The 27,852-nt window shown below is 41.6% G+C and overlaps 1 protein-coding gene across 1 annotated transcript; it reads left to right on the forward strand.

Moving 5' to 3' along the window:
- Nucleotides 1–27,852, forward strand: RNF20 (ring finger protein 20). Its single transcript, XM_030293195.2, has 20 exons — nucleotides 1–124; nucleotides 1,185–1,339; nucleotides 6,650–6,817; nucleotides 6,937–7,084; nucleotides 7,234–7,416; nucleotides 11,128–11,246; nucleotides 14,124–14,270; nucleotides 14,673–14,750; nucleotides 14,944–15,063; nucleotides 16,163–16,342; nucleotides 17,493–17,628; nucleotides 17,952–18,073; nucleotides 18,192–18,562; nucleotides 19,771–19,888; nucleotides 20,461–20,610; nucleotides 23,786–23,998; nucleotides 25,071–25,196; nucleotides 25,353–25,493; nucleotides 26,176–26,277; nucleotides 26,737–27,852. The coding sequence occupies exons 2-20, from the start codon at nucleotides 1,211–1,213 to the stop codon at nucleotides 26,911–26,913; spliced, it is 2,928 nt and encodes a 975-aa protein (XP_030149055.1). The 5' UTR covers nucleotides 1–124; nucleotides 1,185–1,210; the 3' UTR covers nucleotides 26,914–27,852.

Raw genomic sequence — 27,852 nt, forward strand, 5'->3', positions numbered from 1 at the left:
CCCCCGGAAGCTTCTATGGGTCCTCGCCTGCGGGTCAGGGGTGAGAAGTGGTGCTGCAGAACGGACCCTGGTGAATAACTTCCCTGAGTTCCACTCCCCGGCGGCGCGAGTTGGAAGAACCTAGGTGAGATCTCGGCTAACGGCGCTGCGGGACTGTGCGGGTCCTCGGGAATCTCCGCCGTCTCTGGCTCTGGGGTTTCCCTCTCCTGGGCCTGCAGTTGGTCGCGCGGGAGGCTGGGGTCCTTGTCTTGCTCCTTAGTCTCCTCTCTCTCTAGGTGAGGTCCGACTCAGGTTACTGCCACCGATACCCTTTCTCCTGGAGTGTGAATTGGAAGCAGAGTAGCGTGTACTCTTGGTGAGGGCAGGGCTGCTTTCTAAAGTAGCGAAGTGCGTTAGCGTTCATTTCTCCTCCGTTGAGCTCTGAAACCCTTGGAAGCAGTTTAGGTAGACAGAATATTTGTTTGCCTCCACTGTACATATGAGGAAACTGAGGCTCTTGGAGAATTCCTTGAGGGCAACACAAGGCTCCCTAAGAGGTAGAATTGTGATTCACACTCAGATCTAGGTTCTGTAGGGTTGCACAAAATCACGAGGAGAACATTTGGAAATAGGGGAAAAACTAAATATGAAAAAGAGAGCTAGTATTTGAGTTCTTCGTGTCAGGCATTATGGTAAGTTCTTTCTAGACGTATTAATTCCTTGTAAGAGGCACAGTAATTCCTGGTTTAGGAAATTGGGTCTCAGAGATGATACATGACTTATTCAATATTAATGATTTAGTGGATATTTCCCAAGTGTCTTTCAGCTCTGTGATTTTTTCCAGCACAATAGAATTAGGTCCTGTCCTGATCAAACTATTTTTCTGATTCTGGCATTTCAGGAAGTGAAATTTCTGGCATTTTCCCTGGTCTCTTCATCCTTTGCCCATTGTCTTATTTGTTAGTATTCTGTTTAGAAATTGGTAGTTGTGTAAATTCAGCCCTGACTCTTACTCTACAATTTACTTTTTTCTTTCCAAGAGGAGTTTGGGGATTGTATTGCTTGGTATGAAATGAATGGATTTAGGTTTAAAAAGGCTGGCTGGAAAATTGCTACGTTTTACATTATAGATGGTCTCTTTATTGTTATTCTTTTTGTATATCTTACCTAAGTTTGTTTGTTTGTTTGTTTTTCCCCCTCTCCAGGAAAACTGCTGTCATCTGGTGCCAAGATGTCTGGAATTGGAAATAAAAGAGCAGCTGGAGAGCCTGGCACATCCATGCCTCCGGAGAAGAAGACAGCTGTTGAAGATTCAGGGACCACAGTGGAGACAATTAAGCTCGGGGGTGTCTCTTCAACGGTATGTGGAAACAGGGCTTTGAGAGTGTGCTTCTTTTTTCTGAGTTGCAACCTGAAAGTAAGAATTTATGGAAGCCTTCTGGAAGGCTTTTTATGGAAGAGAAAACTTATGGAAGATAGATTTATGGAAGAGAAATTTATTTGAAAAGAGGGAAATAAAAGAGCCAGAAGTAGGTGATGATGTGCTGTGGTGGTCAGTTCTGAAAAGAGATACATTAACATTTGATGTTTATTTTCAGAGGTGTGCTTCTAATCTCTGGAGAGTGTGGTGCTTGATACAAATTGATTATATGCATTTATCACCGGGAAAACTATACATTCATTCTTCATTCACTGAAAAGTTCGGCTCTAGTTACTAAGAGGCAGTGTAGCAAAATCACTGAAGGGTGGTGAAGGATAGGAGTCTGAGGCCAGACTACCTGGAATTGACTCAGCTTCACCACTTCCTAGCTGCATGGCCTTTTGTTATCCTCACTGTGCCTCTTCTCCATGTCTGTAAATGTAATTCTGGTGCCCACCTATTGGGTTGTTGAGAGGATAAAATGAAAGAGTCTCTGTTAAGAGTTAAAACATTACCTCTACTTTAGTAAGTACTCTATATATGAGCTATTAATAATTACTGGGCTAGATATTATGAATATAACGGTGAATAAAGTAAGACACCGTCCTTGCTCTTAGGGAGTTGACCGTTTCATTAGATTGTTATACATCAGAAGCTTATAGTAATGTTATATGTCCATTAGACATCAGAAGCTCACTATAATAGGTTTGGATCTAGATCAGGAGTCTATTCTGGAACTCAGCGATGGAGGTATGGTGTTAAAATGCTTTGCATTTGCATAGCTTATAAAACCACATCTTACTTTTTTGAATTCAGGCTCAGGATAGAGAATAATGGGAACATTCAGAGTAAATTGTTGATGAAGTGTCATTTCTGAGTCTGTCAGCGATTCAGGTACTCCATACTGCTGCCAACAGGTGATTTTTATCTAAGCACTGTCTCACATCATGCATCCCAAGGACATTTGTTAATTCAATAAAAGTATTTGTTGTGCATCTGTGATTTGCCAGACACTATGCGTTACCCTGAGGACAGCTGTTGGACTTCAGTTTGTAAAGTGGCACAGACAAGAGAACAGAGTGTTCTAGTATTTATGAGTGGGATATGTGCTGTTTATAGGGATAAATAGCCACATGCTCTAAGGGAAGCAGAGAGGATACATCCTAGTTTGGACTTCATCCACAAGGCATTGAGGAGTCATTGGAAGGTCTTAAGTGGGAGAGTAACATGCTCTGACTTAGCTTGGAGAACAGATTGTAGAGGAGCAAGGGCTAGAAGTTCAGTTAGCAGAATTGTTCCCTTGTTGCTTCTTCCTCTTCTTCCCATTTCATCTCTAAGTGTGGGGAACTGGGGCTTGTCTCCACTGATTCCTGCCCCAGTTGGTTGAAGGTTGCCCTTAAAGGCAATAACTCTTCCTCTGCACTTCAAGGTTGCTGTAGTGAGCCAGCTGAGATTGTGTGGAACAAAAAATGAAGACTCTAGGTGTGCTTTAAGTCGGAACACTGGTGGTGCTAATGGAGCTGTCCACCAAGGCTGTGCTGAAGTCTGGCAGGCTGACAGGACATGACATGAGACACAAAAGTGTCCACTATAGAAGGCTGTTGCAGTAATTGTGCTGAGGGATCATGGTGCCTTGGGTCACTGTAGTGTAGAGGTAGTGTTGAAAGGATTTGCTGATGGATTGGATGAAGTTTATGAGATCCCAGAATTTTGGAAGTACAGACTGTTCACATACTGAGCTAGGAAGTAGTATGAGAGGAGCATAGTTTTTGGGAGGCTGCAGAGGATGAATTAGGAGTTTGATTTTTGGACATGCAAGTTTGGGATACTTAATAGACCTCTGAGTGGGTAGGTGGTTGGATACAGTCATCTGTAGTCTAGGGAGAGGTCTGGGCTAAAGCATTTGGGAGTCATCATTTTGTAGGAGGTATGTATGTATGTATTTATTTTCATGTTTATGTATTTTTGAGAGAGAGAGAGAGACAACATGAGTGGGGAAGGGGCAGAGAGAGAGAGGGAGACACAGAATCCAAAGCAGGCCCCAGACTCCGAGCTGTCAGTACAGAGCCTGATGCGGGGCTCAAACTCACAAGCCATGAGATCATGACCTGAGCCGAAATCAGATGCTTAACTGACTGAGCCACCCAGGCACCCCATGTAGGAGGTATTTAAATCCATGAGACTAGAGGCTCTAGGCTCTGAAAGCAGAGCCCTGGAACACTGATATTTTCATGTCGGGGAGATGAGAAGAGACTAACCAAAGAGACAGAAAATGAAGTAGGAGGAGAACAAGAGAGAGTGAGGGCCCAGAAGCCAAATGAAGAAAAGTATTTCAGGAAGGAGTTACTCAGGTGCTGCTGATGGCTTGAGTAAGGGGAGCACTGGGTAAAGGGAGGACTGAGTCATTAGGTTTAGCAGTAGAAGGTTCTCAGGAGCCTCAGTGAGAATCTTGTTTGTGGAGTGATGGTGCTAGAAGCCTGAATGCAGTGAGCTTAAGAGAATAGGAGAGGAGGGGCGCCTGGGTGGCGCAGTCGGTTAAGCGTCCGACTTCAGCCAGGTCACGATCTCGCGGTCCGTGAGTTCGAGCCCCGCGTCGGGCTCTGTGCTGACTGCTCAGAGCCTGGAGCCTGTTTCCGATTCTGTGTCTCCCTCTCTCTCTGCCCCTCCCCCGTTCATGCTCTGTCTCTCTCTGTCCCAAAAATAAATAAACGTTGAAAAAAAAAAATTTTATAAAAAAAAAAATAATAAAAGAGAAGAGGAGAGGAATTAGGGAAAAGGGGACAGAACCAATGATTTGCAGGAGTGTTGATATAAAGCAAGACAAAGAAATGGGACATTAGCTAGAAGGAAATGTGGGATTGAGGGAAGCTTGTTTTGATTTTAAAATAGGAGCTATTAAAGCATGTTGATTGAAATGATTTGGTAGAGCGGATTAAGCTGATGGGGTAGCAGAGGAGACTGTTGCTGGTGCGATTTCCACCAATAGGGGTGAGAGCATGTGATATAATGCACAACAGGAGGGCTGGCCTTAACTAGGAGCAGGGGCAGTTGATCCGTAGCAACAAAGAGGAAGGCAAAGAGTTCAGATGTAGGTAGGTTGGTAGCTGCAGTTGTGGGAGATAGATGTGGACATTCTCTTCTGATTGCTTCTATTTTTTTTTTCAGTGAAATCAGAAGTGCCTCCTCTGAGAGTGAGGATGGGGGAGGAAGTGTTGAAGGTTTGAAGAGACAGGAGAAGGTATGAAGTAGTCATCTTGAAGAGGGAACGGACTAGAAAGATAGATTATTGTTGCTGGGCAGCACTGAGGACTTACTTGACTCTGTGATTATGAGTTTAAAGTCAGCCCAGGCAGCATGGTGCTTTATGTTTTCTATTCATGTTCAGCTGCATGGATGTAGGCCTGGAGTAGTGGAGAGTTGGATGTTACCAGGGGTGGGGTTTTTCCTAGGCAAGGGTGAGGAAGGAGAAGGTTATGGAAGACATGATATTGACTGATTGTGGAATTTAATGCCAATAAAGAAGGGAGTGAGGAAGTGAGAGGAGTGAAGGACAGGAAAGTTATGGGGCAATGGATTGTAGATCCTGGGGGAGGTGAAGAATTGTGGGAGTCAGGAAACTAGAGAGCATGAGCTGGAAAAGTAGGTGGTAATTGTGGAGAAATAGAGCTTACAGAGAGCATACACATACAGATCAGGCTAAGAATAAGAATCACTGAGAGTTTGGTGGCCAAGGGAGGTAGAAGACAAGATCATTGGAGGAGAGGAGGTCAGTGACTTGATTTGAGATACAGGAAGGATCATCTATATGGGAATTGGAAATCAGTGAGGACTATGACAGGAGTAACATTGGAGAGTGATAATAAGCTAGGTGCTAAATCTTCAGGAAACGTGGGGAAGTGACCTGGGCATTTCTAGACCAGTGCAGCAAGGCAGGGTGGCAGGTGGGGCAGACCAGTGGCACGAGCTGCAGAGCTAGGAGGTTTTAGGGAGGAAGGTGGGATAATGGGCTGAAAGTGGCAGTGGAGAGCGAGGGGTACCTACCTGCCTCTAGGCCCAGAGTGGTACTGGAGAAACTGCAGGGAAACAGTATTCTCATCCCGCTATCAGAGCAAGAAGGGGAAAGGAGGGCTCAGTGAAGAGATCGAGGATTTCATTTATTAATAGTATTAATGAACTGGTACAGTTGGGAAACTGTTGACTCTTTGGGCGTGTCAAGAATATTTTAATCAAAATACAAGAGAAAATAAAAGCAAAACAAGAAATCGGTGTTCTCATAAACAGTTCTTACTTTTTGAAATACTCATTAATTCCTAGGTAAGATAAAAATGTAATCCTCTCCAATCCTGTTTCTTTGCCTGGGGTCCTCCCCCACCCTCCACCACCCCCACCTCCAGACCCCAACTTGTCCTAGGGAAGGAGCTAGGGAGAGAAATTAAAGATCCTGAGAGGGGTGTGGAATTATTGACGGAGTTCTATTTTTGCGGAAACAGAAGAGAATGGGATCCTGAGCGCAAGTTGAGGTCAGGGTGTGGAAGATAGTGGAGATAAGGGACCAACGAGGATAATGGAGAGAATTTAAAATTCTGGGAGATCCAGATGAAAACTGGTATATGGGGATAAGGACATGAGGTACCTGGAAAGATAGGGTTTCATTTGAGGAATTTAAGATTTCAGTTGTGGCACAGTTCCGGATAATGACAAGTCCAAGATGCGGCTTTTGAAATGGGTGGCTGAAGCACAGGGAGTGAGATAATCACCAGAGTTAAGGGATTCAGAATGCAGCCTGGATGCTGGAGGATTAGATGGTTTGTCCGCATGTTTACATGTCCGTGTGTGTATTGTCACTGGACATAGTGGCAGGGACTGGGGACAGAGAACAACCCAGGTGCCAAGGTCTTGAATGAATGAGGGGCAGTGCTGAGGAGATAGATGGCAGTGTTGATCTGGGCAGAAGCTGGACAGTGGAGCCTCACAGTACTTTGTGGATATCCATGTGAAGAGAACAATGAGGTGGGTGAGGTCCAAGTTCTAGCATATTAGTGTCATTCTTCCTTCCCATTGTCATCATAGACTCTTTATTTCTTCTGTTCCTACTTCTTACCCAATTACTTGTTGTAAGACTTAAGAAATGAATAGCTTTGGTCAGAGGAAATGAATAGCTTTGGTCAGAGCTGTTAAACCTGGTAGAGTTTAACAGCTGGTTTGCCTAATTTCTTTGTGGAGACTAATAAGTTTGGTTTCATGGGGCAGGAGGAGCTAGACATTCGAACACTGCAAACCAAAAATCGCAAGCTGGCAGAGATGCTGGATCAACGGCAGGCCATTGAAGATGAACTCCGTGAGCACATTGAAAAACTGGAACGAAGACAGGCCACTGATGATGCCTCACTGCTGATTGTCAACCGGTACTGGAGTCAGGTAGCTACTTGTTTGTTTACTCAGATTTTCTTTGGAGCATTTTAGTTCTCCTTTGCATTCTCTTCACTTCCAAAGTTGTGCTCTTCTGTTTTCTCATGACTGTACCTTCCCTTCTTCAGTTTGATGAAAACATCCGTATCATCCTTAAACGTTACGATCTGGAGCAAGGTTTGGGAGATCTCCTCACAGAAAGAAAAGCCCTTGTCGTGCCAGAACCAGAACCAGACTCCGATAGCAATCAGGAACGGAAAGACGACCGAGAGAGAGGCGAGTGTTTGTGGTGGATTCTACCACTGCATGCTCTGGGGTTTTAAAGTAGATCTTGGCTTTCAGGCTTTCCATTTGAGGAAAAAAGGATTTTGATACTTCCACTTTTATAATGCTGACGGCTGCTTTTTCCCCCCCTGTATCCTCAGGGGAAGGGCAAGAGCCAGCTTTCTCTTTCCTCGCTACCTTGGCCAGCAGTTCCAGTGAAGAAATGGAATCTCAACTGCAGGAGCGAGTGGAGTCCTCCCGCCGAGCCGTGTCCCAGATTGTGACCGTCTATGATAAATTACAGGAAAAAGTAGAGCTCCTGTCGCGGAAGCTAAACAGCGGAGGTGAGGCAAGAATCAGGAGACTGGGAACAGGGTGGGAGGAATAAGAGCTCAACTTTGCATGCTCCTTTGTAGTTTGCAAACTTATGTATTTAATTTTAATTAAATTCCTTGGAATCTAATCTCCAGTATTACCAGTAATACCAGTAATGCCATTGCTGTGGCAAGTTAGTATTTTACAAGTGTTTCATGTTTTGAGCCGTGTGATAGTCCTGTAAGAAGCTGAGGAAAGCTTCATTCTGATACTTTCTATTAATAAAACACTTAAAAGTAGTAGAATTAATTTGATTTTTTATGGGCCCAGCATGCTCCCATTGCGCCACTCTGCTTGTCTTTAATTTGATTTTTTAAGGAGTAGCTCTGTTTCTGGCTACTGATTTATAACTGATAGTAATTTAGTTTAAATATTTTAAATATTGGTAATTATATTTAAAAAAAATTTGTTTTAGATATTGAACTAAAAAAAATTTTTTTAATGTTTATTTATTTTTGAGAGAGAGAGGGAGAGAGTCAGAGTGCAAATGGGGGAGAGGCAGAGAGAGAGGGAGACACAGAATCTGAAGCAGGCTCCAGGTTCCGAGCTGTCAGCACAGAGTCTGATGTGGAGCTCTAACGCATGAACTGTGAGATCATGACCTGAGCTGAAGTCGGATGCTTAACCAACTGAGTTACCCAGGCGCCCCTAGATAGTGAACTTTCACTTCAAAGAGTCAGTTTTAATACATTCCTTTTGTTGGTTTTTTTCTGTTATCTCTAATATTTTCAAAAAGAGTTGGCTTAGGTTTTAGAGTTGTTAGATCTGTGTTTAAAAAGAAAAAGAATATTGTTGGAAAAGGGTCCATTTGAAATAATTATGTTACTAGTCAGTGTTAATGCAGAGACTTGTACAGTATAGTGAAGTATTTGTGTGGCTAGGTTGCATCTTCTTAAGTGCCCTGGTTTTACATTTTCAGTAATAATCTTGGTCTAGTTGTAATACCTTAATTTATCTGATTATTATTTTGCTTTATTTTATTTCCTTTTTTTTAATGTTTATTTTTGAGAGAGAGACAGAGCATGCAAGTGGGGGAGGGGAAGAGAGAGAGTGAGAGGGAGAATCCCAAGCATATCCCACACTGCCAGTGTGGAGCCCAACATGGGGCTCAAACCCATGAACCGTGAGATCATGACCTGAGCTGAAATTAAGAGCCCGATGCTTAACTGACTGAGACACCCGGGCACTTCCAATTCACTGATTATTATTAAGGTGTATAGTGTTTCATTTCTGAAAGTAATGTGTTGAATGTAGTGGATGCTGAGCGATTGGGCAGGCAAATAAGAATTTTATTACTTTGTAATTTTTAAGGACACTTGGGCTAAGTTATCAACAATTAAAAGAGGAGGCATGTAAAAGACTTGTGAAAATTTGGGAAAGGGTTTCTTTTACTTTCCCATAAGTCTGTGTATGTATTATGTATTTTATTATTTGGGTAACAGTTTTAGAATACACAAATCAGAAATTATAGAAGTCTTCCTATCTCCCTTCTCAAAGGTAACCATTGTAAACAATGTGGTTCATGTCCTCCCAGACTTTTGTATTCATATATTCCATCTACTTTTGGGTTCCCAGCTAGACTTTGTCTCTTGGTGCAGTGCTTTGGCTTACTCTTCTTTGTTTCTCCAGTGTCTGTCTGGCACTGTATCTGGTCTTAGTTACATACCTAATGTAAACTGAGCTGGGTGCTAGTTTTTTCTCCCTTGGCTGTAGTTGAGTAGTTGGATGGTATGATTGAATCCTAATAATAGGCCACACCGGTAAACCATATATATATATGCATGATGGTGCATACCATATGCGTGTTACATGCAGATAATATGCCATATGGAGAGCTTATGCCACTGTTAAACTTGACTTTGTGAATGAATGTCAAGTAAAATAATTGCTGTATTTAAAAAGGAACTAAAATGAGTAGTATATTAAGCAGTACTTTAAAATTATTTTTGTTGGCATGCATTTTAAGGTAGAGTTTAAGTTAAAAAAAAAAACATTAATTGTAAGTGGGCTGCCTGGGTGGCTCAGTTGGTTAAGCATCCAACTCCTGGTTTTGGCTCAGGTCATGATCTCACAGTTCTTGAGTTCGAGTCTTGCATTGGGATTCACACTGGTGGTAGAGAGCCTGCTTAGGATTCTCTCTCCCTCTCTCTCTCTGCCCCTCCCTTGCTCATGCTCTGTCTCTCTCAAAATAAATTTTTAAAAAACATTAATTGTAAATTACAAATTACTGAGCTATTTATAGTATAAAAAGTAATTGCCATTGATAAGCTGAACTTTCTAAGGATAAAGATCCATAAAGTATGAATTGTAGCATGAACTATACCTTTTTGTCAGTTCATTTCTCCCCATGTGTATTTTATCCTTGATTCAAAGGAATTGCAATTGTCAGCTTGTTAATTCAGTAAGTGTTTATCTAGCTCTTACTGTATTCTAGGCCTTGTTCTAAGTATGTTAGGATATTAAGAGGAGTAAATTTCAGCCTCTAGTTCTTAACATCGGTTATGAATCAGTTCACTTTGAGAGCTTTTGGAGCATACTTTTTTTTTTTTTTTTTTTTTTTGGCCCTGCCCATGGGTATTCTTATTTACTATGTGTGGGATGGATGGGCCCTAGTGAAGTGTCTAATCTTTAAAGTTCCCAAAGTCATTATGGGGCGCCTGGGTGGCTCAGTCGGTTAAGCGTCCGAGTTCGGCTCAGGTCACGATCTCGCGGTCCGTGAGTTCGAGCCCCGTGTCAGGCTCCGGGCTGATGGCTCAGAGCCTGGGGCCTGCTTCCGATTCTGTGTCTCCCTCTCTCTCTACCCCTCCCCCGTTCATGCTCTGTCTCTCTCTGTCTCAAAAATAAACGTTAAAAAACAAACAAAAAATTAAAGTTCCACAGGTGATTCTACAGGCAGTCTTGGTTGAAAACCACAAAAACCACCACATGACCAGCCTGTTCTGTATGGTGTTTCTGAGTGATGCCAAGGGGTAGGGAGTAGGAGAAAGCACAATTTTTCCTCCTGTTAACTGTCTCCAAACATGTTAATTGGTATAAGTTCTATAAATTTATCTACTTTGTTTGTAAATTGTAGTGTACCTTTTGGCTTTTGAGCTTTAGAAGTGCCCCTAGCATAGTATTCCAGAACATGATAAGTAATTCTAGGCTCTTATCTTTATTCTTCATGATTCTATAGGTACTCATTTGAACAAGGAAATTGCTACTTTCTGCCCCCCTTCTTCCTCCCAACAGAGATGCTTCATGTTGGTGTTCACTAATAGGAATTTGTGATAGCCTTATGAGATAGAATTTTATGGCTGTTAAGTCTGACACTGATTACAGATACCTCTATCTTGTCTACAATTCTGAAATGCAGTTTTTTAGTGATTGTGTCTTATCTGAATAGAGTTACAGAATCCCTCCATTTCTTCTCTCAATACATTTGACTTTACAGAAAGGATGGGAGTTAGGTGATCTTGGCTCTGTGTCATCCTCTACTGAAGCACAGCTTTGGCTCATTTCCTTAAGCAAGTCATCTAACCTCTGGGTTCTTAGTCATGTAAAGATAATAAAAACCAGCCTACTTCTTAAAGGTTTTCGGGAAAATAAAGTGAGGGAGCGTGTTCATATTTTGGTGGGATGCATAGTTTTGAAATTGGACACTATAGATGCTAAACTAAAGGGCAGTTCTTTTCCCTCAGATAATCTGATAGTGGAGGAAGCGGTGCAGGAGCTGAATTCCTTCCTTGCTCAAGAGAATATGAGGCTACAGGAATTGACAGACCTCCTTCAGGAGAAGCATCGCACCATGTCTCAGGAGGTACTTGACCAGAAAGGACAGATGGTAGTTTCTAGTGGCCTGTGGCACACATGGACTCGGAATTTTGAATGCTTCAAAGGTTCATCTGACTCTAGAAAGCCTATTTTTATATTGAAGAGCATGAAGGGCAGGCCAAAGCAACCAGTTCTGAGAAATCAAGAGGAAAGATTAAGGGGTGAAAATAATTGAATACTTCTTGATTGTGCCTCTGTTAAACAGATACTACAGTGTTTGTTTTTAAGAAGAAATATCATATGAGGTTTTGTGAAACAATGCACCAAATTCCCAAATAACGAATTACCCCAAATAAAAAAGATCATGTGCAATGTTACTGAGGAATGGGTTGGTAGAAATTCATCTGAGAATGGACAGTACGAACTACTATATTGATGGTATCCTGGGAGCTTGAGAAATGTGGATTTTCCAGCCAAACTTGGGTACGACCCCACTACCAAACTGTGTCAAGATTTGGGTATTTATTTGTGTGTGTGCGTGTGCATACACACACACACACACACACACACATGCGCACACACACACACGCACACACACACAGTGATTGAGGTAAAGTGATAAAAGGCCTTAAAAGATTTTTCTGCCAGTCCTGATTATCATTTTGGTTTAGTTCAAAGGATATTCTGCTGAAATTTGACCTACTTTAGTTTGACCACCCAATTCTTTAGCTTATTGGTAGGTTAGTAGTTACCATCTCCTTAGTGACTAGCACTTAAACACTTGATGAGTATTATCTCTGATGGTCAGACAACTCCTATCTTGCTCTTAAGGGAACAAATCAAGGAGGTTGGTAACTGTTCTGAGCACACAAAGTAATTGAACTGTGATTCGGATGTAGGTCTGTTTTACTTCAGAGCCCATGTTCTTTATTATGCCCTTGTTTTGTAAACTCCATTGCCAGGGTCCGTGCTGGCTGCTTGTATGAGAATCGTCTGGGAAGTTTATCAATACATGTAGATCCTCATCAGCCTTCAAAAGGGTTAGAGTATAGCAGTGCTTATAAATTAGATTGGAGTGTAGTGGAGAAATAGAATAACTTTCTGTCATGTTTAAGGTGTAAACTAGGTACAACCAAAACGAGAAGGTCCACCTCTTCTGGCCCTTTACCAATCTCGTTTAGCATTACTAAGCTGGAGAGAGACAGTGCTTTGCTCAACTGAGCTGATGTCCACAGTGGCTCTTGTGGCTGGCTGCTATTACCTGCCAGCTGGGTGGGAGCCCACCTTAGACTCTTCACTGGAACATCTGCATGTTGCCTCTCCCACATGGCAGTTTCAGGGTAGTGGGTCTTCTTACATGGCAGCTGTCTTCTTCCAGAGAATGAATTTCCCAAGAACATAAAGCAGAACCTGCATGGCCTTTCAGATGTAGCCTCTGCATCATTTTCATTGGGTCACTAAAGTTGACCCAGATTCACGGGGAGGAGACAGTGCCACCACCTCTTGATGGGAGGAATATCAGAGATTTTGGGGGACATATTTTTCAACCAGTACAAAGGTTATGTGTAGATTAATGCGAGCATGTGATAGCATTGTAAATAAAGTATTAAATAGCGTTAGCTGTGAGAATGCAAGCTGGTGCAGCCACTCTGGAAAACAGTATGAAGATTCCTCAAAAAACTAAAAATAGAACTACCCTATGACCCAGCAATTGCACTGCTAGGTATTTATCCAGGGGATACAGGTGTGCTCTTTCGAAGGGACACATGCACCCCCAATGTTTATAGCAGCACTATCAACAATAGCCAAAGTATGGAAAGAGCCCAAATGTCCATCGATGGGTGAATGGATAAAGATGTGGTGTGTGTGTATGTGTGTGTGTGTGTGTGTGTGTGTATATGTGTGTGTGTGTATATATATATATACACACACATACATACAATGCAGTATTGCTCGGCAATCAAAAAGAATGAAATCTTGCCATTTGCAACTACGTGGATGGAACTGGAGGGTATTATGCTAAGCGCAATTAGTGAGAGAAAGACAAATAGCATATGACTTCACTCATATGAGGACTTTAAGAGACAAAACAGATGAACGTAAGGGAAGGGAAACAAAAATAATATAAAAACAGGGACGGGGACAAAGCATAAGAGACTCATAAATATGGAGAACAAACAGGGTTACTGGAGGGGTTGGGGAGGGGGGATGGGCTAAATGGGTAGGGGCATTAAGGAATCTACTTCTGAAATCATTGTTGCACTATACGCTAACTAATTTGGATGTAAATTAAAAAAATAAAATTAATAAAAAAAAATAGCATTAGCTGGTGCAAAGTGCCCAAATAAAAACAGGTTTTTGTATCTTTTAGTGTGTCTGGTTCAAGATTTCCCTGGGGTCAGCTTAAAAAAGAGAATGGACATTTTCCTTTCATTCCCTTTGGTTTATCATTTGTGGGAATGTGGAAAGGGAAAGTTGGGAGCAAAGATAGCGGTCTTCTGAATATGTATTTGAATTTTTATCTCTGAAAATATTTGGTAAAATCAAAGTTACTATTTGCTTCTTTAAAGATAACACATTTTCTGATGGTTTGTGGTCTATAGAAGGAACTGGTGCTTCTCAGAAGTAGAAAAATTGTTGCATCCCAAGTGGTCTTTCCCTTATGAGAGTGAGAGTTCTTAGAGACCTTTACAGTTTTCATGATTGTAACTGACCCGGAACGGTTAAAGGAATCTATGGTTTCATTTTTATACTCTTGCATTGGAAAGAGGGTAAAGCATCCTCTATTTCAGTTTTGTCTATAATGATACATAAGCAGGGGTTAATTTTGTGAGATTTGGGATGTACAGTAGTGATGTTAGGCATTCCTTTCCTAACTTGGTCTTTTTTTGGCTTTTTCTGAATGCCTGTCTTTGGGATGTAGTTCTCCAAGTTGCAGAGTAAAGTGGAGACAGCTGAGTCACGAGTTTCTGTCCTGGAGTCCATGATCGATGACCTGCAGTGGGATATTGACAAAATCCGAAAGAGGGAACAGCGACTCAACCGACACTTAGCAGAAGTCCTAGAACGGGCAAGTGCTCTTTCAGTCATAGTTTAGAGACTAGAATCATTTTTAAGGAGTCTACTGAGAAAGACGGACTTCGGGGTACCTGGATGGCTCAGTTGGCTAAGTGTCCGACTTCAGCTCAGGTCATGATCTCACATCTTGTGGGTCCGAGCCCTGCGTCGGGCTCTGTGCTGACAGCTCAGGTCCTGGAGCCTGCTTTGGCTTCTGTATCTCTGTCTCCCTCTGCCTCTCCCCTGCTTGTACTCTGTCTCTCTCAAAAATGAATGTTTAAAAAAAAAAAAAAAAAGGGGGTTGATGGACTTGGGTAGTAATACCTGGGGATACAATGGACTCTTTTGAAAGTGCTTTGGTTATCAGACTAAAATCTTAGGGTCTCTCACTAAAGAATCTTTGTCCTTCCTATAGGTGAATTCGAAAGGTTATAAGGTCTATGGAGCGGGGAGCAGTCTCTATGGTGGCACAATCACTATCAATGCCCGGAAGGTAAAATCAATGACTCACTCAGGTCACATTTCCTGCCTAGTGTCAGGTGTTGTGCGAGGTACTTAGGGGTTTACAAGAGGCAGTGGGGTTTTGCTAGAAGAATGGATCAGTGAAGGTGGAAGCTTAGGAATGGGAATGATTTAAAAATTCTTTCTTTTTTATGCTTATTTTGTGATTTTCCTCTTTTCTCCAGTTTGAGGAAATGAATGCAGAGCTTGAGGAGAACAAAGAGTTGGCTCAGAACCGTCACTGTGAGCTGGAGAAACTTCGGCAAGACTTCGAGGAGGTCACTACACAGAATGAAAAGCTGAAGGTAGGAGATGTGTCTCTGAAAGGCAGTACCATGAAACGTTTTGCTGGTCAACTCACATATGTACTGGTGAGCTCTCATAATTTATGAGGGAAGAGGAAAATGTAAGTTTTGTTGGTGGGTCTACTTATTTACTTACTATTTGGACCCCGCCCCCCCCTTGCTCTGCAAAGGATTTCAAGCAACTTCCAAAGATAATATAGACTGAATCAAAGTGCTCTAACTTAGGAATTGTTGAGAAAAATGAGGAGTAGGGTAAACTAAGGTGATGATCCAAAATGGAGTTTACAAAACGGGGCTTGTATACAAGATATATGCAAGGAGCATGTACATACTGTAGTAGGGTAGGCTGCTCACGTGTTAGGAATTGCCAAATGTGGGTCACACGGTTTGCCTGTGCAATTTCTAGCCGCCAGAGCAGAGAAACGATCAGTGACCGATTCTGTTGGTTTTTGAACATGCCTGTTAAAATTTTCTCTCCCCGGGTTCTTGGGGAAAGGTGAATTCTAAGAGTCTTCCTACCCCTCTTTCAGTCATAGCCACGTGTCTTTTACAATTTGACTTGTTTCTAGGTAAATATATGAATAAAGATGTTTGAAGTGAAAAAACAGAAAAAAAACAACCTGACTTAAATTAATTGAAGTGTTTGGGTAATTCAAGCAAACCATTGCTTAAGAGAAGCCTAACTATTTTTGATACAATGTCAAAATATATCTCTCAGAGACTGTTAATAAAGAGAACAAGTTAATGACAGAAATCCTCAATTATGTGTTAAAAACAAACATCCTGGGTTTTCCGTGTCTCTACATCTGACAGATTTCAGAGAGCTCTTCTAGTGTCCTTGGGTGTAGGCTGACACACAGTGTAAAACACATATCAATTAAAACAATTCTTGGGTGGAGACTAGAGGTCCCTGGTGTTACCTCCTGGACAGTTTAATTTGATACAGATTTTACAGAACTAGAAGAGTGGAGATACAATCCAGAATCTTCATAAAGCTTGTCTCCATCGCACAGGACATCACTATAAGGTTTTGTTTCCTGTCTAGTGTGTGGGGCACAGACGCTAGATTGTGCTTCTGACTTGTCTTTGGGCCCCTCAGGTGGAATTGCGGAGTGCGGTGGAAGAGGCGGTTAAGGAGACTCCGGAATACCGCTGTATGCAGTCACAGTTCTCCGTCCTGTACAATGAGAGCCTACAGTTGAAAGCGCACTTGGACGAGGCCCGGACTCTGCTGCATGGCACCAGGGGGACCCACCAGCGCCAAGTTGAGCTCATCGAGGTAGCAGCTCAGCTTTGTCTTTTGCGCATCAGCTTTCCTGCCTCATAAGTTTTATAATTTTCCCCCCTTGCAAGCAATTACTGCTCCTCCAGCAAACATGTATAGACAGGCCATAGGTCTTTACTCTGCTAGATGGTGGGCATCCTGCCGTGAGAGATCATATAGCCTGGTGGGGAGAGTATAGTCCATTAGAATGCAGGTACAACAGAGGCATGGCCAGGAGAGGCAGTGATTAAGGAGACAGAGCATCTCATTTGACTTTGGAGACTTCCTGATTCCACTTGCCAAAGTGAAGTGTGAATCTTAAGTTTGCTGATAGAAAAAAATAGAAGGGCATTTCCAGCAGTGAAAAGAGCAGATTTTTTTTTTTTTTTTCAACTTTTTTTATTTATTTTTGGGACAGTGAGAGACAGAGCATGAACGGGGAAGGGGCAGACAGAGAGGGAGACACAGAATCGGAAACAGGCTCCAGGCTCTGAGCCATCAGCCCAGAGCCTGACGCGGGGCTCGAACTCACGGACCGCGAGACCGTGACCTGGCTGAAGTCGGATGCTTAACCGACTGTGCCACCCAGGCGCCCCAAAAAGAGCAGATTTAAAAATAGTGTAGAATGGCTAGAGCCTTTTGTGCATGGGAGAGAGAAGTGGGTGGAAGCTGCCTCACTTTACAAGCCCTTACAGCATGCGAGGGCCAACGTACAAGCCGTTACGACATGCAAGGGCAAATGTGAATGCTTTTTTTTAAGGCAGCTTATTCGTGTGTTCGCTTCTGTATCTTCCACAGTCGTTAAAGTAATGTTTGTAGTGGTTGGTCTTCTACTCTATGTCTGCCAAAAGAATCGAATTCAATATGTCTTACCTTACATATGTTTATGTACTGTTTTATTGTTTAGTACTCTAAGTAAATGACTACGTTCTCAGAGTGAGGAGGCATGTCCTTTATTTCTTTAATATCCTGCCAGTCTGCAAATCAGTCTTTGTAGCTGCCTGGTGCTTGTTAAATATCGACTGAATTGGAACTTTTCAGAGTAATCCCTTCTAGTAGATCCTTTTCTTCTTCTTAGGTCGGTCAATTAAGAAACCTAGTAACAGGATGTGATGTCTTCACATTTTGATAAGAATTTTTGATTGGGTCCTTTTTCTGGGTGTAGCGAGATGAGGTTAGTCTTCATAAGAAGCTGAGGACCGAAGTGATCCAGCTGGAAGATACTCTGGCCCAGGTCCGCAAGGAGTATGAAATGCTGAGGATAGAGTTTGAGCAGACCCTTGCTGCCAACGAACAAGCAGGTATAATTATTCTCGCTCCATCCTGTGGTTTGCTGCAAGTGCCTTCCTTCAAAAACACAATGTGGTTCCCTGGATTTGTTGGTATGAATGGAGCTCGGGTGTCCCAAAGAACCTTAAATCAAATCACTGTAATTCATTTTGGCTCACAGCCTGGGTGTTTGTTTTTTAAGATTGGCCAGTTTTGTTTTCCTCTTCTGAGAAGGAATCTTGCTTTTGGTAATTTTCCCAGTTTCTCAGAGGTCCCTGATGGGTACTGCGCTTTCTATCCTTGTGCCTTTTTCCTTATCAGAGTTCTTCCTAACATTGCTGTTGCTGTATCTAAGGCCCCATAAACCGGGAGATGCGTCACCTCATCAGTAGCCTCCAGAATCACAATCACCAGCTGAAAGGGGAGGTCCTAAGGTATAAGCGGAAGTTGAGAGAAGCCCAGTCTGACCTGAACAAGGTAACCAGGAAGTGCAGAATGAGTGTGATTTGCTGTTGAGTTTGGAGAGCTGGTTTTGAGTGAGGAGAGGAGTGTGGCTGCCACAGGTGATGTGCTGCTTTCTGCCTCTGTCCTCCAGACGCGCCTGCGTAGCGGCAGTGCCCTCCTGCAGTCTCAGTCTAGTACTGAGGACCCGAAGGACGAGCCCACGGAGCTGAAGCAAGATCCTGAGGACTTATCTGCCCAGTCCTCTGCATCGAAGGCATCTCAGGAGGAAGTCAACGAAATTAAGTCCAAACGGGATGAGGAAGAGCGAGAACGAGAAAGGAGGGAGAAAGAGAGGGAGCGAGAAAGAGAGCGGGAGAAGGAGAAGGAGAGAGAACGAGAGAAGCAGAAACTGAAAGAGTCAGAAAAAGAAAGAGACTCTGCTAAGGACAAAGAGAAAGGGAAACATGATGATGGAAGGAAAAAGGAAGCAGAAGTTATCAAACAATTGAAGATTGAACTCAAGTAAGAACAGAATTTAAAGTATCTGTTTCTGACTCAGAAGCTAAGGTTAGGACATCACGCATGAAATGTTGGGTTGATGGCCTGGCTTACAGATCATTGTAATATTTTGGGTGTAACTAAATGCACAGTTAATTATGATCTCAGTTCTTGAGTAAGTGTACAGCCCAGATGGCTTGCATGGGCTACCGTGTAGTCTGGTTCAGTGGTTGGGTCTCTGTAAACGCTGCAGCTGTAGCCTCATTCTTCATGATTCCAAATTAAGGGGCAGTGTGTCATGACTTAAGTAATACTCATGAGAATTATTGAAACTAATTACTGGCAGCTTGCCGGCATGAATTTTAATTTAAATTATACTGGGTTGAGTTTGTATCACTGTAACTTGAGCAATATTGATCTGTTTGCCTGGCAGTTAGCTGGTTTGTGTATGTATCAGGTCATTTAAGAGATTTCTTAGGAGGTTTACTCCTGCAGGCATTGAAATGGTAAGACGAACCTTGTGGTTAATGAAACACCCAACGTAATGTCACATACTGCTCCTTCTCTTCCTGCATAACCAATACTTTCTCTGGTAGATCTGGTTATTTCTTGCCTCCCAATGGTCGTGGTTGTGCCTTTATTGATACTTGGATTTGAATGACAACTGTGCTCAAAACATTTGAACTTCTTTGGTATATAAAAGTATAGGTAAGAGGCCTGATAATTTAGAAAGAGATGGAAGTTTCAGCCTTCAGCTGATGGCTAATCACTCCACTATCAAATCTAGTTTTCTCCCCTTTTTTTCCTTCCTTCCTCTTAATTGCTTTAAGGCAAATATTTTTTTTTTCAAGTGTGGTATCGGAATCACCTGGATGACTTCTTTAAAATATGTTCCTGGACCCCATCACAGACCCACTGAATCTCAGTTTCTAAGAGTGGGGCACCAGAATTTTGCCTATTTAATTAGGGCCACGGCATGTATTTTATAACTTTATGTTGGAGAATGTGGTGTGAAGGGAGAAATGACTCCATTATCCAGCTTGCTTTTCTGTAGTTTGAGTGTATCCACAAGTCTCCTGACGGTCTGTATGAAAGTTTTATCTTTTAGATTTGTGACATAAGGTTTACATAGAACTGTTGTAAAATATTTTGCTCAATTCAAAATTCCCTTGCTCTGATGTCCTTTGTTTTCTCATTGCACCATCCCCCTCCCTCTATCACCCTCATCATAGGAAGGCACAGGAGAGCCAAAAGGAGATGAAACTATTGCTAGATATGTACCGCTCTGCCCCAAAGGAACAGAGAGACAAAGTTCAGCTAATGGCAGCTGAGAAGAAGTCTAAGGCAGAGGTAATCTAGTCTGCCATTACCTGTCATTCTGGTTAAAATCTTCATTTGTGGGATTTTCCTTCACATTTCTGAAGTATATAGGTTTCTTTCTTCATCTTTAAAGTTAGTGTTTAAAACTCAGGCTTTTCTTCCCTTTCAGGGACCATCTAAAATAAAATAGATTTCTGTACTCTCCACTAGGTGGTAAGGTATATCAGAATTTCTGGGAATAGGAGTAACCTTTTCAGACTTTTTTAGTACCTCTTTCACATATAAATCATTGTTACGGTGAGTCTCTTTTCTGGTTATTTTTGGGAAGAGTGTCTTATTCTCTTAAAATTTGGGGGCCTTAAAAAACAAATGGTGAGAGCCACCATCCTGAAGGAAGGTGCACGTGAGCTCCTCACCAGCGGTGCGTGTACAAGTGTGTGAAGTGTGATGGGTGCACTAGGATACCCTTTGTCTCTTTTCCCGGTTTGGCCAAGGTTTTCCCAGTTTGGGGCCCTCCATCTATCTGTGCACAGGATTAACTGAACTTTGACATTCTATCATAGCCTTTTCTTTTTGTGTGTGCGATTCCTTACTTTCTCTAGTTGGAAGACCTGAGGCAAAGACTCCGGGATCTAGAGGATAAGGAGAAAAAGGAGAATAAGAAAATGGCTGACGAGGATGCCTTGAGGAAGATCCGGGCAGTGGAGGAGCAGATAGAGTACCTGCAGAAGAAGCTGGCCATGGCCAAGCAGGTGGGTGCACTCTCTTTAGTTAGTTAGGTTTTTCAGTAAATGTTGCTTGACAGCTAAGTTATTGACAGTGAAATTTGCGCTTTCATTCTAGTCTTTTCTTTCTGTGAATGTCTTTTACCCTACACATATGTTTGTTTTTACATTGAAGTCTTTCATTCTTCAGTTATTTTGTTTTACATATTTGTGAGGCAGGAAATTTCCTGTTATTTTCAAATGGATAGCCAGTTGTTCAGACATGGTTTATTGGGGCATCTGCCCTTCCTCTGCTGATCTGGAATCAGGGATATAGTGAGTATTAATGAAAAAATATATATATAAATTTTTATATGCATTATGATTACAAATATCTGAAACTAAGAAAAACATGCCCCCAAATAGGTTATAAATAAGTAACCAGTATGTTAACTGTGGTTGTCCTCTGGGCCCTAGAACTGGAGAGACTTTTCCCCTACTCACCATGAACGTATATTTATTTTTAAGTCTCAGGGAATTATATTAACTTTGAGTAATAAAGATAACCAAAGATGGAAAAATGTATGTTCACTGTGAGGAACAGCTTCACTGTTTCTAAGAAATAGCAAAATGACAAAGTGAAGTGGTTTCAGTGGTGACTTGATTAAGTACCTTGAGAAGATGAACTTTATTAGAACATATATGCATTACAAAATTTTTGTAATGTTTATTTTTGAGAGAGAGAGAGTGAATGTGAGTGGGGGAGGGGCAGAGAGAGAGGGACAGAGGATCCAAAGCGGGCTCTGCTCTGACAGCAGAGCCCGATGTGGGGCTCAAACCCACAAACCGTGAGATCATGACCTGAGCTGAAGTTGGATGCTCAATTGACTGAGCCACCCAGGTGCCTCCCCATATCCATTTCTTCTATAAAAAGTGGGGTTTTGGCTTTTCATAAATCCGTTGATTGCCAATTTGTCTCCATTGCTCTTTAAGAAAAAAACTATCAGGAAATTGTACTGCTATAGGTTCTAGTACAAGTGGAGAGGCATACTGTGTTTTATATAGAATACCTTATCTTAAAAATGTTAATCGTGCCTAAGTTAATGTGTAAATTTTAATATCCCAATAAAAATACTAAATTTTTGGTTTTGTTTCATTATTTTTGGTTTTATTTTGGCACTAGACAGATTATATATATGTTTATGTTTATTATTATTTTTTAAATAGTGATTTAAAACTGTGGAAAAGTAAACAAGGTCAGGAAAAGCAGTGGGGTTGATGGGTGGCAGTTCCTATCTCTATCAGATGTAAAAATATGAAGTTTCAGTAGATAAAGTACCTTGAGACTAATAGACTGTTGGAACTGAATAGAAAGTCCAGAAATAGACCAGAGTAACATGGCTGTTTCATAAAAATGTGCCAAAGATACAGTTTTAAGTCAGTGGGGGAAAAGAAAGACTACTAAATGTGGCAGGGCAGAAAGAAGCAAAGTAATACTGGGAAGAAGTTGGATATATACTTGAACACTGTATACTGCAGTAATTTCCAGATGGATCACAGATAAAATATCAAAGAAATTCATAAGAGTTAAAACAAATTCCTTTATAAATTTGGAATGGAAGAGACCTTTTTAACTATTAATAAAAGTAAAAAATATGGAAAAAAATTGATAATTTTGACTTATGAAAACCCATGAAACTTCTACGTGGCAGAAACCACTATTAACAAAGCCAACAGATATATATGATAAACAGAGAAAATATATTTCTGACTCTTAGCACAAAAGAGCTTATCTTTCTACTATATAGAAAAGTCTCCAAAAATGATAGAGAAGAAAACCCAACACCCTAGTGGAAGAATAGGCAAAAGATCTGGCTAGTTCAGAGAAAAGAATACAAATAGTTCTTCAACATCTGAAAAGATGTCCAGTCTCATTTATAATAACAAATTAGGGGCACCTCGGTGGCTCAGTCGGTTAAGCGTCTGACTTCGGCTCAGGTCACGATCTCACGGGTTGTGAGTTCGAGCCCTGTGTCGGGCTCTGTACTCACAGCTCAGAGCCTGGAGCCTGTTTCAGATTCTGTGTCTCCCTCTCTGCCCCTCCCCCACTCACGCTCTGTCTCCCTCTGTCTCAAAAATAAACATTAAAAAAAAAGTTTTATAATAACAAATGCAAGTGAAAAATATTTTTAGAGACTGTTATTCACCTGTCAGATTGTTATGTTGTACTACTGGAAAGTCTCTGTAGTTAAAATCGATATAGTGGTGGAAAACTATGAGAAAATGTGAGGTTTCATCATGAGAGAAGTTCTTGTAACCAACAGCTACTTGATCAGTTTGCTAGATTGTAGTATGTATAGTTTTTGTCTACCTTTTTTTTCTTAAGTTTATGTATTTTGAGAGAGTGAGTGAGCATAAGCTGGGGGGGAGGGGCAGAGAGAGAGAGAGAGAAATGATCCCAAGCAGGCTTCATGTTGTCAACACAGAGCCCGATGCAGGGGTCGATCTCACAAACCATGAGATAAAGACCTGAGCTGAGATCAAGAGCTGGTGGCCCAACCACATGAGCCACCCAGGCACCCCTGAAGATTTTATTTTTAAGTAATCTCTGCACCCAACATGGGGCTCAGACTCACAACCCTGAGATCAAGAGTCACACACCATACCGACTGAGACAGCCAGGTGCCCCTAGGTTAATTTATTTCTTAACGAATACTGGGAAAGTTTAGTTTCCAGTGCTCATTTCTTTGGAGTTAAAAGATTGTATTAACATAAGGGTTCTTTCACTGTGTTTTATGTATGTATGTATTTATTTATTTATTTAGAGAGTTTATTTTTGAGTGGGGGGAGGGGCAGAGGGGTGGGCAGAGGATCCGATGTGGGCTTTGTGCTGACAGTTGAGAGCCCAATGTAGGGCTTGAACTCATAAATTGCAAGATTATGACCTCAGCTGAAGTCAGAAGCTTAACGGACTGAGCCACCCAGGTGCCCCTTATTTATTCAATTTTTTAAAGTTTTTATTTGCTTATTTTGAGAGAGTGTGAGTGGGGGAGGGACAAGGAGAGAGGGAGAGAGAGAATCCCAAGGAGGCTCCATGCTGTCAGTGCACAGCCCAACACAGGGCTCGATCTCAGGACCCTGAGAATGTGACCTGAGCTGAAATCAAGAGTCTGATGCTTAACTGACTGAGCCACCCAGGCACCCCTCTTTCTCCATATTTTAGGAGGAAGAGGCTCTCCTCTCTGAGATGGATGTTACAGGCCAGGCCTTTGAAGACATGCAGGAGCAGAATATCCGTTTAATGCAGCAGTTGCGGGAGAAGGATGATGCAAATTTCAAGCTCATGTCAGAACGTATTAAGTCCAATCAGATCCACAAGTTACTTAAAGAAGAGAAGGAGGAGCTGGCTGACCAGGTTTTGACTCTAAAGACTCAGGTAACTCAGCTTTCCTGAATTCTGTTGAAGTAGGGCACTTGCTACATGCATTCAAGAATGATTATTGTGGCATTTTTTTTTTTTTTAATTTTTTTTTCAACGTTTATTCATTTTTGGGACAGAGAGAGACAGAGCATGAACGGGGGAGGGGCAGAGAGAGAAGGAGACACAGAATCGGAAACAGGCTCCAGGCTCTGAGCCATCAGCCCAGAGCCTGACGCGGGGCTCGAACTCACAGACCGCGAGATCGTGACCTGGCTGAAGTCGGACGCTTAACCGACTGTGCCACCCAGGCGCCCCGTGGCATTTTTTTTAATAAGAAACCCAACTTAATGTACTTTGTTAGCATTCTGGTAAATAAATTATACATCCCTGCAAAGGACTACAGTATAGCTGTTAAAACAGATGTGGATCTGCTAATATGGAAAATGTTGTTATTGATTTGTTTTATTTTCCTTTCCTTTTGTGTTAAAAATGTGTACATCTTTGTGTGTATGTACTGTGTATTTTATAAATTCTCTGGAAGGCTGTGTGAGGAACTATCACTGGTTACCTGACTACCTCTGGATGTTGGGATGAGGGTTCGCGGGTGTGTGATTTTACTTTTTACCCTTTGGTGTTTATTCTATTTTGTGTGTGAATTTCAAGAGAAAGACTACTTTAGAACTTCTAGCCATTCTGAAAACGATACACCTGGGCTTTTGTTTGAGCTGTAGTTTATGTGGTCTAATATGAATCGCCAGGCATGGAGAGTTAGTATGGCCGAAGGAGATGAATATCTAGAAATGTAATTTCCTTTGTTCTTGGCAATTTGGAGAAGAATATTTTCAGTGGTTTCTTAGACTCTTGCTTGAATCATCAACAGCATTTTGTTTTTTGGTTTTGTGCATGAAAAGTGAAGCTTTTGATTATTGCAGCCTTTCATGCTTTTTGAAGGGTTCATGGGTAAAGACAGTGATGTCTTGAGATTTCTAACAAACGCTTCATAGGCTAACGGCACCTAGTCAGTTAATTTTTTTTTTTCTCATTTGTTAAAAATCTGATTTTTTTTTTTTTTTTTTTTCCTTCAAAGGTTGATGCTCAGTTACAGGTAGTAAGAAAATTGGAAGAGAAGGAGCATCTGTTACAAAGCAACATTGGCACAGGGGAGAAGGAACTGGGTCTTAGGACTCAAGCCTTAGAGATGAATAAACGCAAGGTATGATTGCTTTACTCTGTAATCTAAAGTGATGATTGGTCTCAGGAGCAAATAAGTAGGACACTGATGAAATTACAGGTTCACTTTCTTCCTTGGACTGGGTTAATGTTTTGCCTCGCTAGCAATGAAGTGATGTGATTTGTACGTCCTGCCTAGGCGATGGAGGCAGCCCAGCTTGCAGATGACCTCAAAACACAACTGGAATTGGCTCAGAAGAAGCTACATGATTTTCAGGATGAGATTGTGGAGAACAGTGTCACCAAAGAAAAGGACATGTTCAATTTCAAACGAGCCCAGGTAAGAGTGATTATACTTTCTTTACATTTCACCTTTTTAGGTGTTTCCTGAGCTCTGAAATGACCCATGTTATGAAGAGTCATTGGTCTAATGTGTGTTGTTTCCTATTTGATTGTAAGTTCCTTGAGTGAAGAGACCAAGTCTGTTTTCTTCACTGTCATATCCCCAGAGCCTGTCCTGGTGGGATGAAATAGATATTTATTAAATGAATGAATTGGTGAATTTGTAAAGTAGCAGTGTATCAAATTAGAGGATTTTTAAATTCTATAATTTTTCTATATTTGGCATGTCAAATGATTCTAATGATGACTTCCTATCCTTATCCATATATCTGTAATTATTTTAATCCAGTCTACCTTCCAGCTTGAAACTAATTACCTTAAAATTGACTTATCAAGTTATTAATTTTTTTTTTAATTCTTAGACTGTATTTTTATGGAACTGAATTGATAATAGTTAGGTGCAACTCAGGTTTGCTAATAGATTATGGTTTTGGGCTCTGGAACAAAAGATGATGGTTTTGTGTTCTAGGTTCAGTTCTCTGCATACCTATAAGATAATTGGACATAAAAGGACAGAAAATCCTTTCTTTCCACAGCAGAAAGTTCAAGTTGAAGCAATTTTCTCTCAAAATTGACAGGTCTTGGGGAGTGTGTCTAATGGGTATGCTGTCTTACCACAGGAGGACATCTCTAGACTTCGAAGGAAGCTGGAGACCACAAAGAAACCAGACAATGTACCCAAATGTGATGAGATCCTGATGGAGGAGATTAAGGATTACAAGGTTAGGAAAACTGCCTCAGTGATTTCTCTGTGTTTTGTCCAGGCCTGAAGTGGCCTGCTAATAGAGTGGGAGAATAAATACTGGTCTTTACATGAAGGTAACCAGAGGATGGTTTATTTTATTTATTTATTTTAAAGTTTATTTATTTTGAGAGAGAGATTGGGGGGGGGGGTGCAGAAAGAGGGAGAGGAAGAATCCCAAGCATGCCCTGTGCTGTAAGCACAGAGCCCAACATGGGGCTCAGTCTCATGAACAATGAGATCATGACCTGAGCTGAAATCAAGGGTTGGACACTCAACCGACTGAGCCACCCAGGCGCTCCAAGGATGGTTTACTGTACGTGTGTGGGGAAGTGGCACTCTTGGCAGTGGTTAGTGGGTTTCCTGGTTGGTTGTTTGCTTACATATGACAGCCATTTAAACTTTTATAGTTGATCAGATTCTGGCTTCTTTTTTTTAGGCACGCCTGACTTGTCCATGTTGCAACATGCGTAAAAAGGATGCCGTACTTACCAAGTGTTTTCACGTGTTTTGCTTTGAGTGTGTGAAGACACGCTATGACACCCGTCAGCGCAAATGTCCCAAGTGTAACGCTGCATTTGGTGCCAATGATTTCCATCGCATCTACATTGGTTGAGCCAAGCCAAGAGAAGAAGAGGGAATGGCTAGACAGGCACCTATTCAGTAACCATCAAACCTCTACCTCTTCTCACCTTGACTGTCACCTACGGGGCAGTTTATCTGTCAACTACCTTTCCTTCGCAGACTTTACGTCCAGGTTCTCCTCCCTAATAGCTACATGACTTCGGGGAAAAGGACTGGTAAAAGCAAGTCTTGGGTTTTAGAATGAATTAGAAACCTCTTATTTGTCTTCCCCACCAGCTTGTTTCTTTCCTGCTTTTAGATTTTTCAGCATTTTCTTCTTCAGGCTTAACTGCATAAATAATCGTGGATTGTTCATTCCTCCTGAAGAAGCAAGTTGGTACTCTTGACATGGAGAAGGGAACAAGAAGAGTGGAGACACATGGCTATTTTGGGGAGTGAGGGCGATCTTTTAGAAATAAGCTATCCATGGGCACAAACATTTCTTGATTTGGGTAGTAAACTTTTTGTAGACTTGGATTATAAAATGGTATAATTGTGCTTTTTCCTGGATGGTTTGAAGCCTTAATGAAATTATGTCCAGGATGATTCAGTTCATTTCCTATTCACTAACAAAGTAACTTGTTAAGGTCAGCTGGTCTCCATGTTGAAGTTATTTAAGTTTTGAATGTTCTACTCATTGAAAGGTCTTTAAATTTCTTGAGGCCAGAATAATTTCAAATGCAATCGCCCCTTTTATCTTATAATGAAATCAAGATTGGAGAGGATGGGGAACAGGACTGAGATGGTGAAGAGATCTTCTGGGTACTCCGGGAACTTGATTACAGGGAGGTCTTGGTGAGCCATGAATTACTCTCATCTGCCTCTCTACAGGGATTCTTGTGATCCCTGTTCCCCAGAAGATTCTCTGTAATGTTTCTGTAGGACTTTATACTCCATAAGCTTCAATTAAAGCAGGATTCAATTTGCTTTA

This window comes from Lynx canadensis, chromosome D4 (genome assembly GCF_007474595.2).
Source record: "Lynx canadensis isolate LIC74 chromosome D4, mLynCan4.pri.v2, whole genome shotgun sequence".
In the NCBI taxonomy this organism is placed as follows: Eukaryota; Metazoa; Chordata; class Mammalia; order Carnivora; family Felidae; genus Lynx; species Lynx canadensis.

Bases quoted from the DNA above. Each gene is read 5' to 3' on its own strand.
- RNF20 (XM_030293195.2), top strand. From the start codon at position 1,211: ATGTCTGGAATTGGAAATAAAAGAGCAGCTGGAGAGCCTGGCACATCC. The intron at 7,417-11,127 runs GTGAGGCAAGAA...CTTTTCCCTCAG, and splicing joins GCGGAAGCTAAACAGCGGAG to ATAATCTGATAGTGGAGGAA. The intron at 11,247-14,123 runs GTACTTGACCAG...TTTGGGATGTAG, and splicing joins ATCGCACCATGTCTCAGGAG to TTCTCCAAGTTGCAGAGTAA.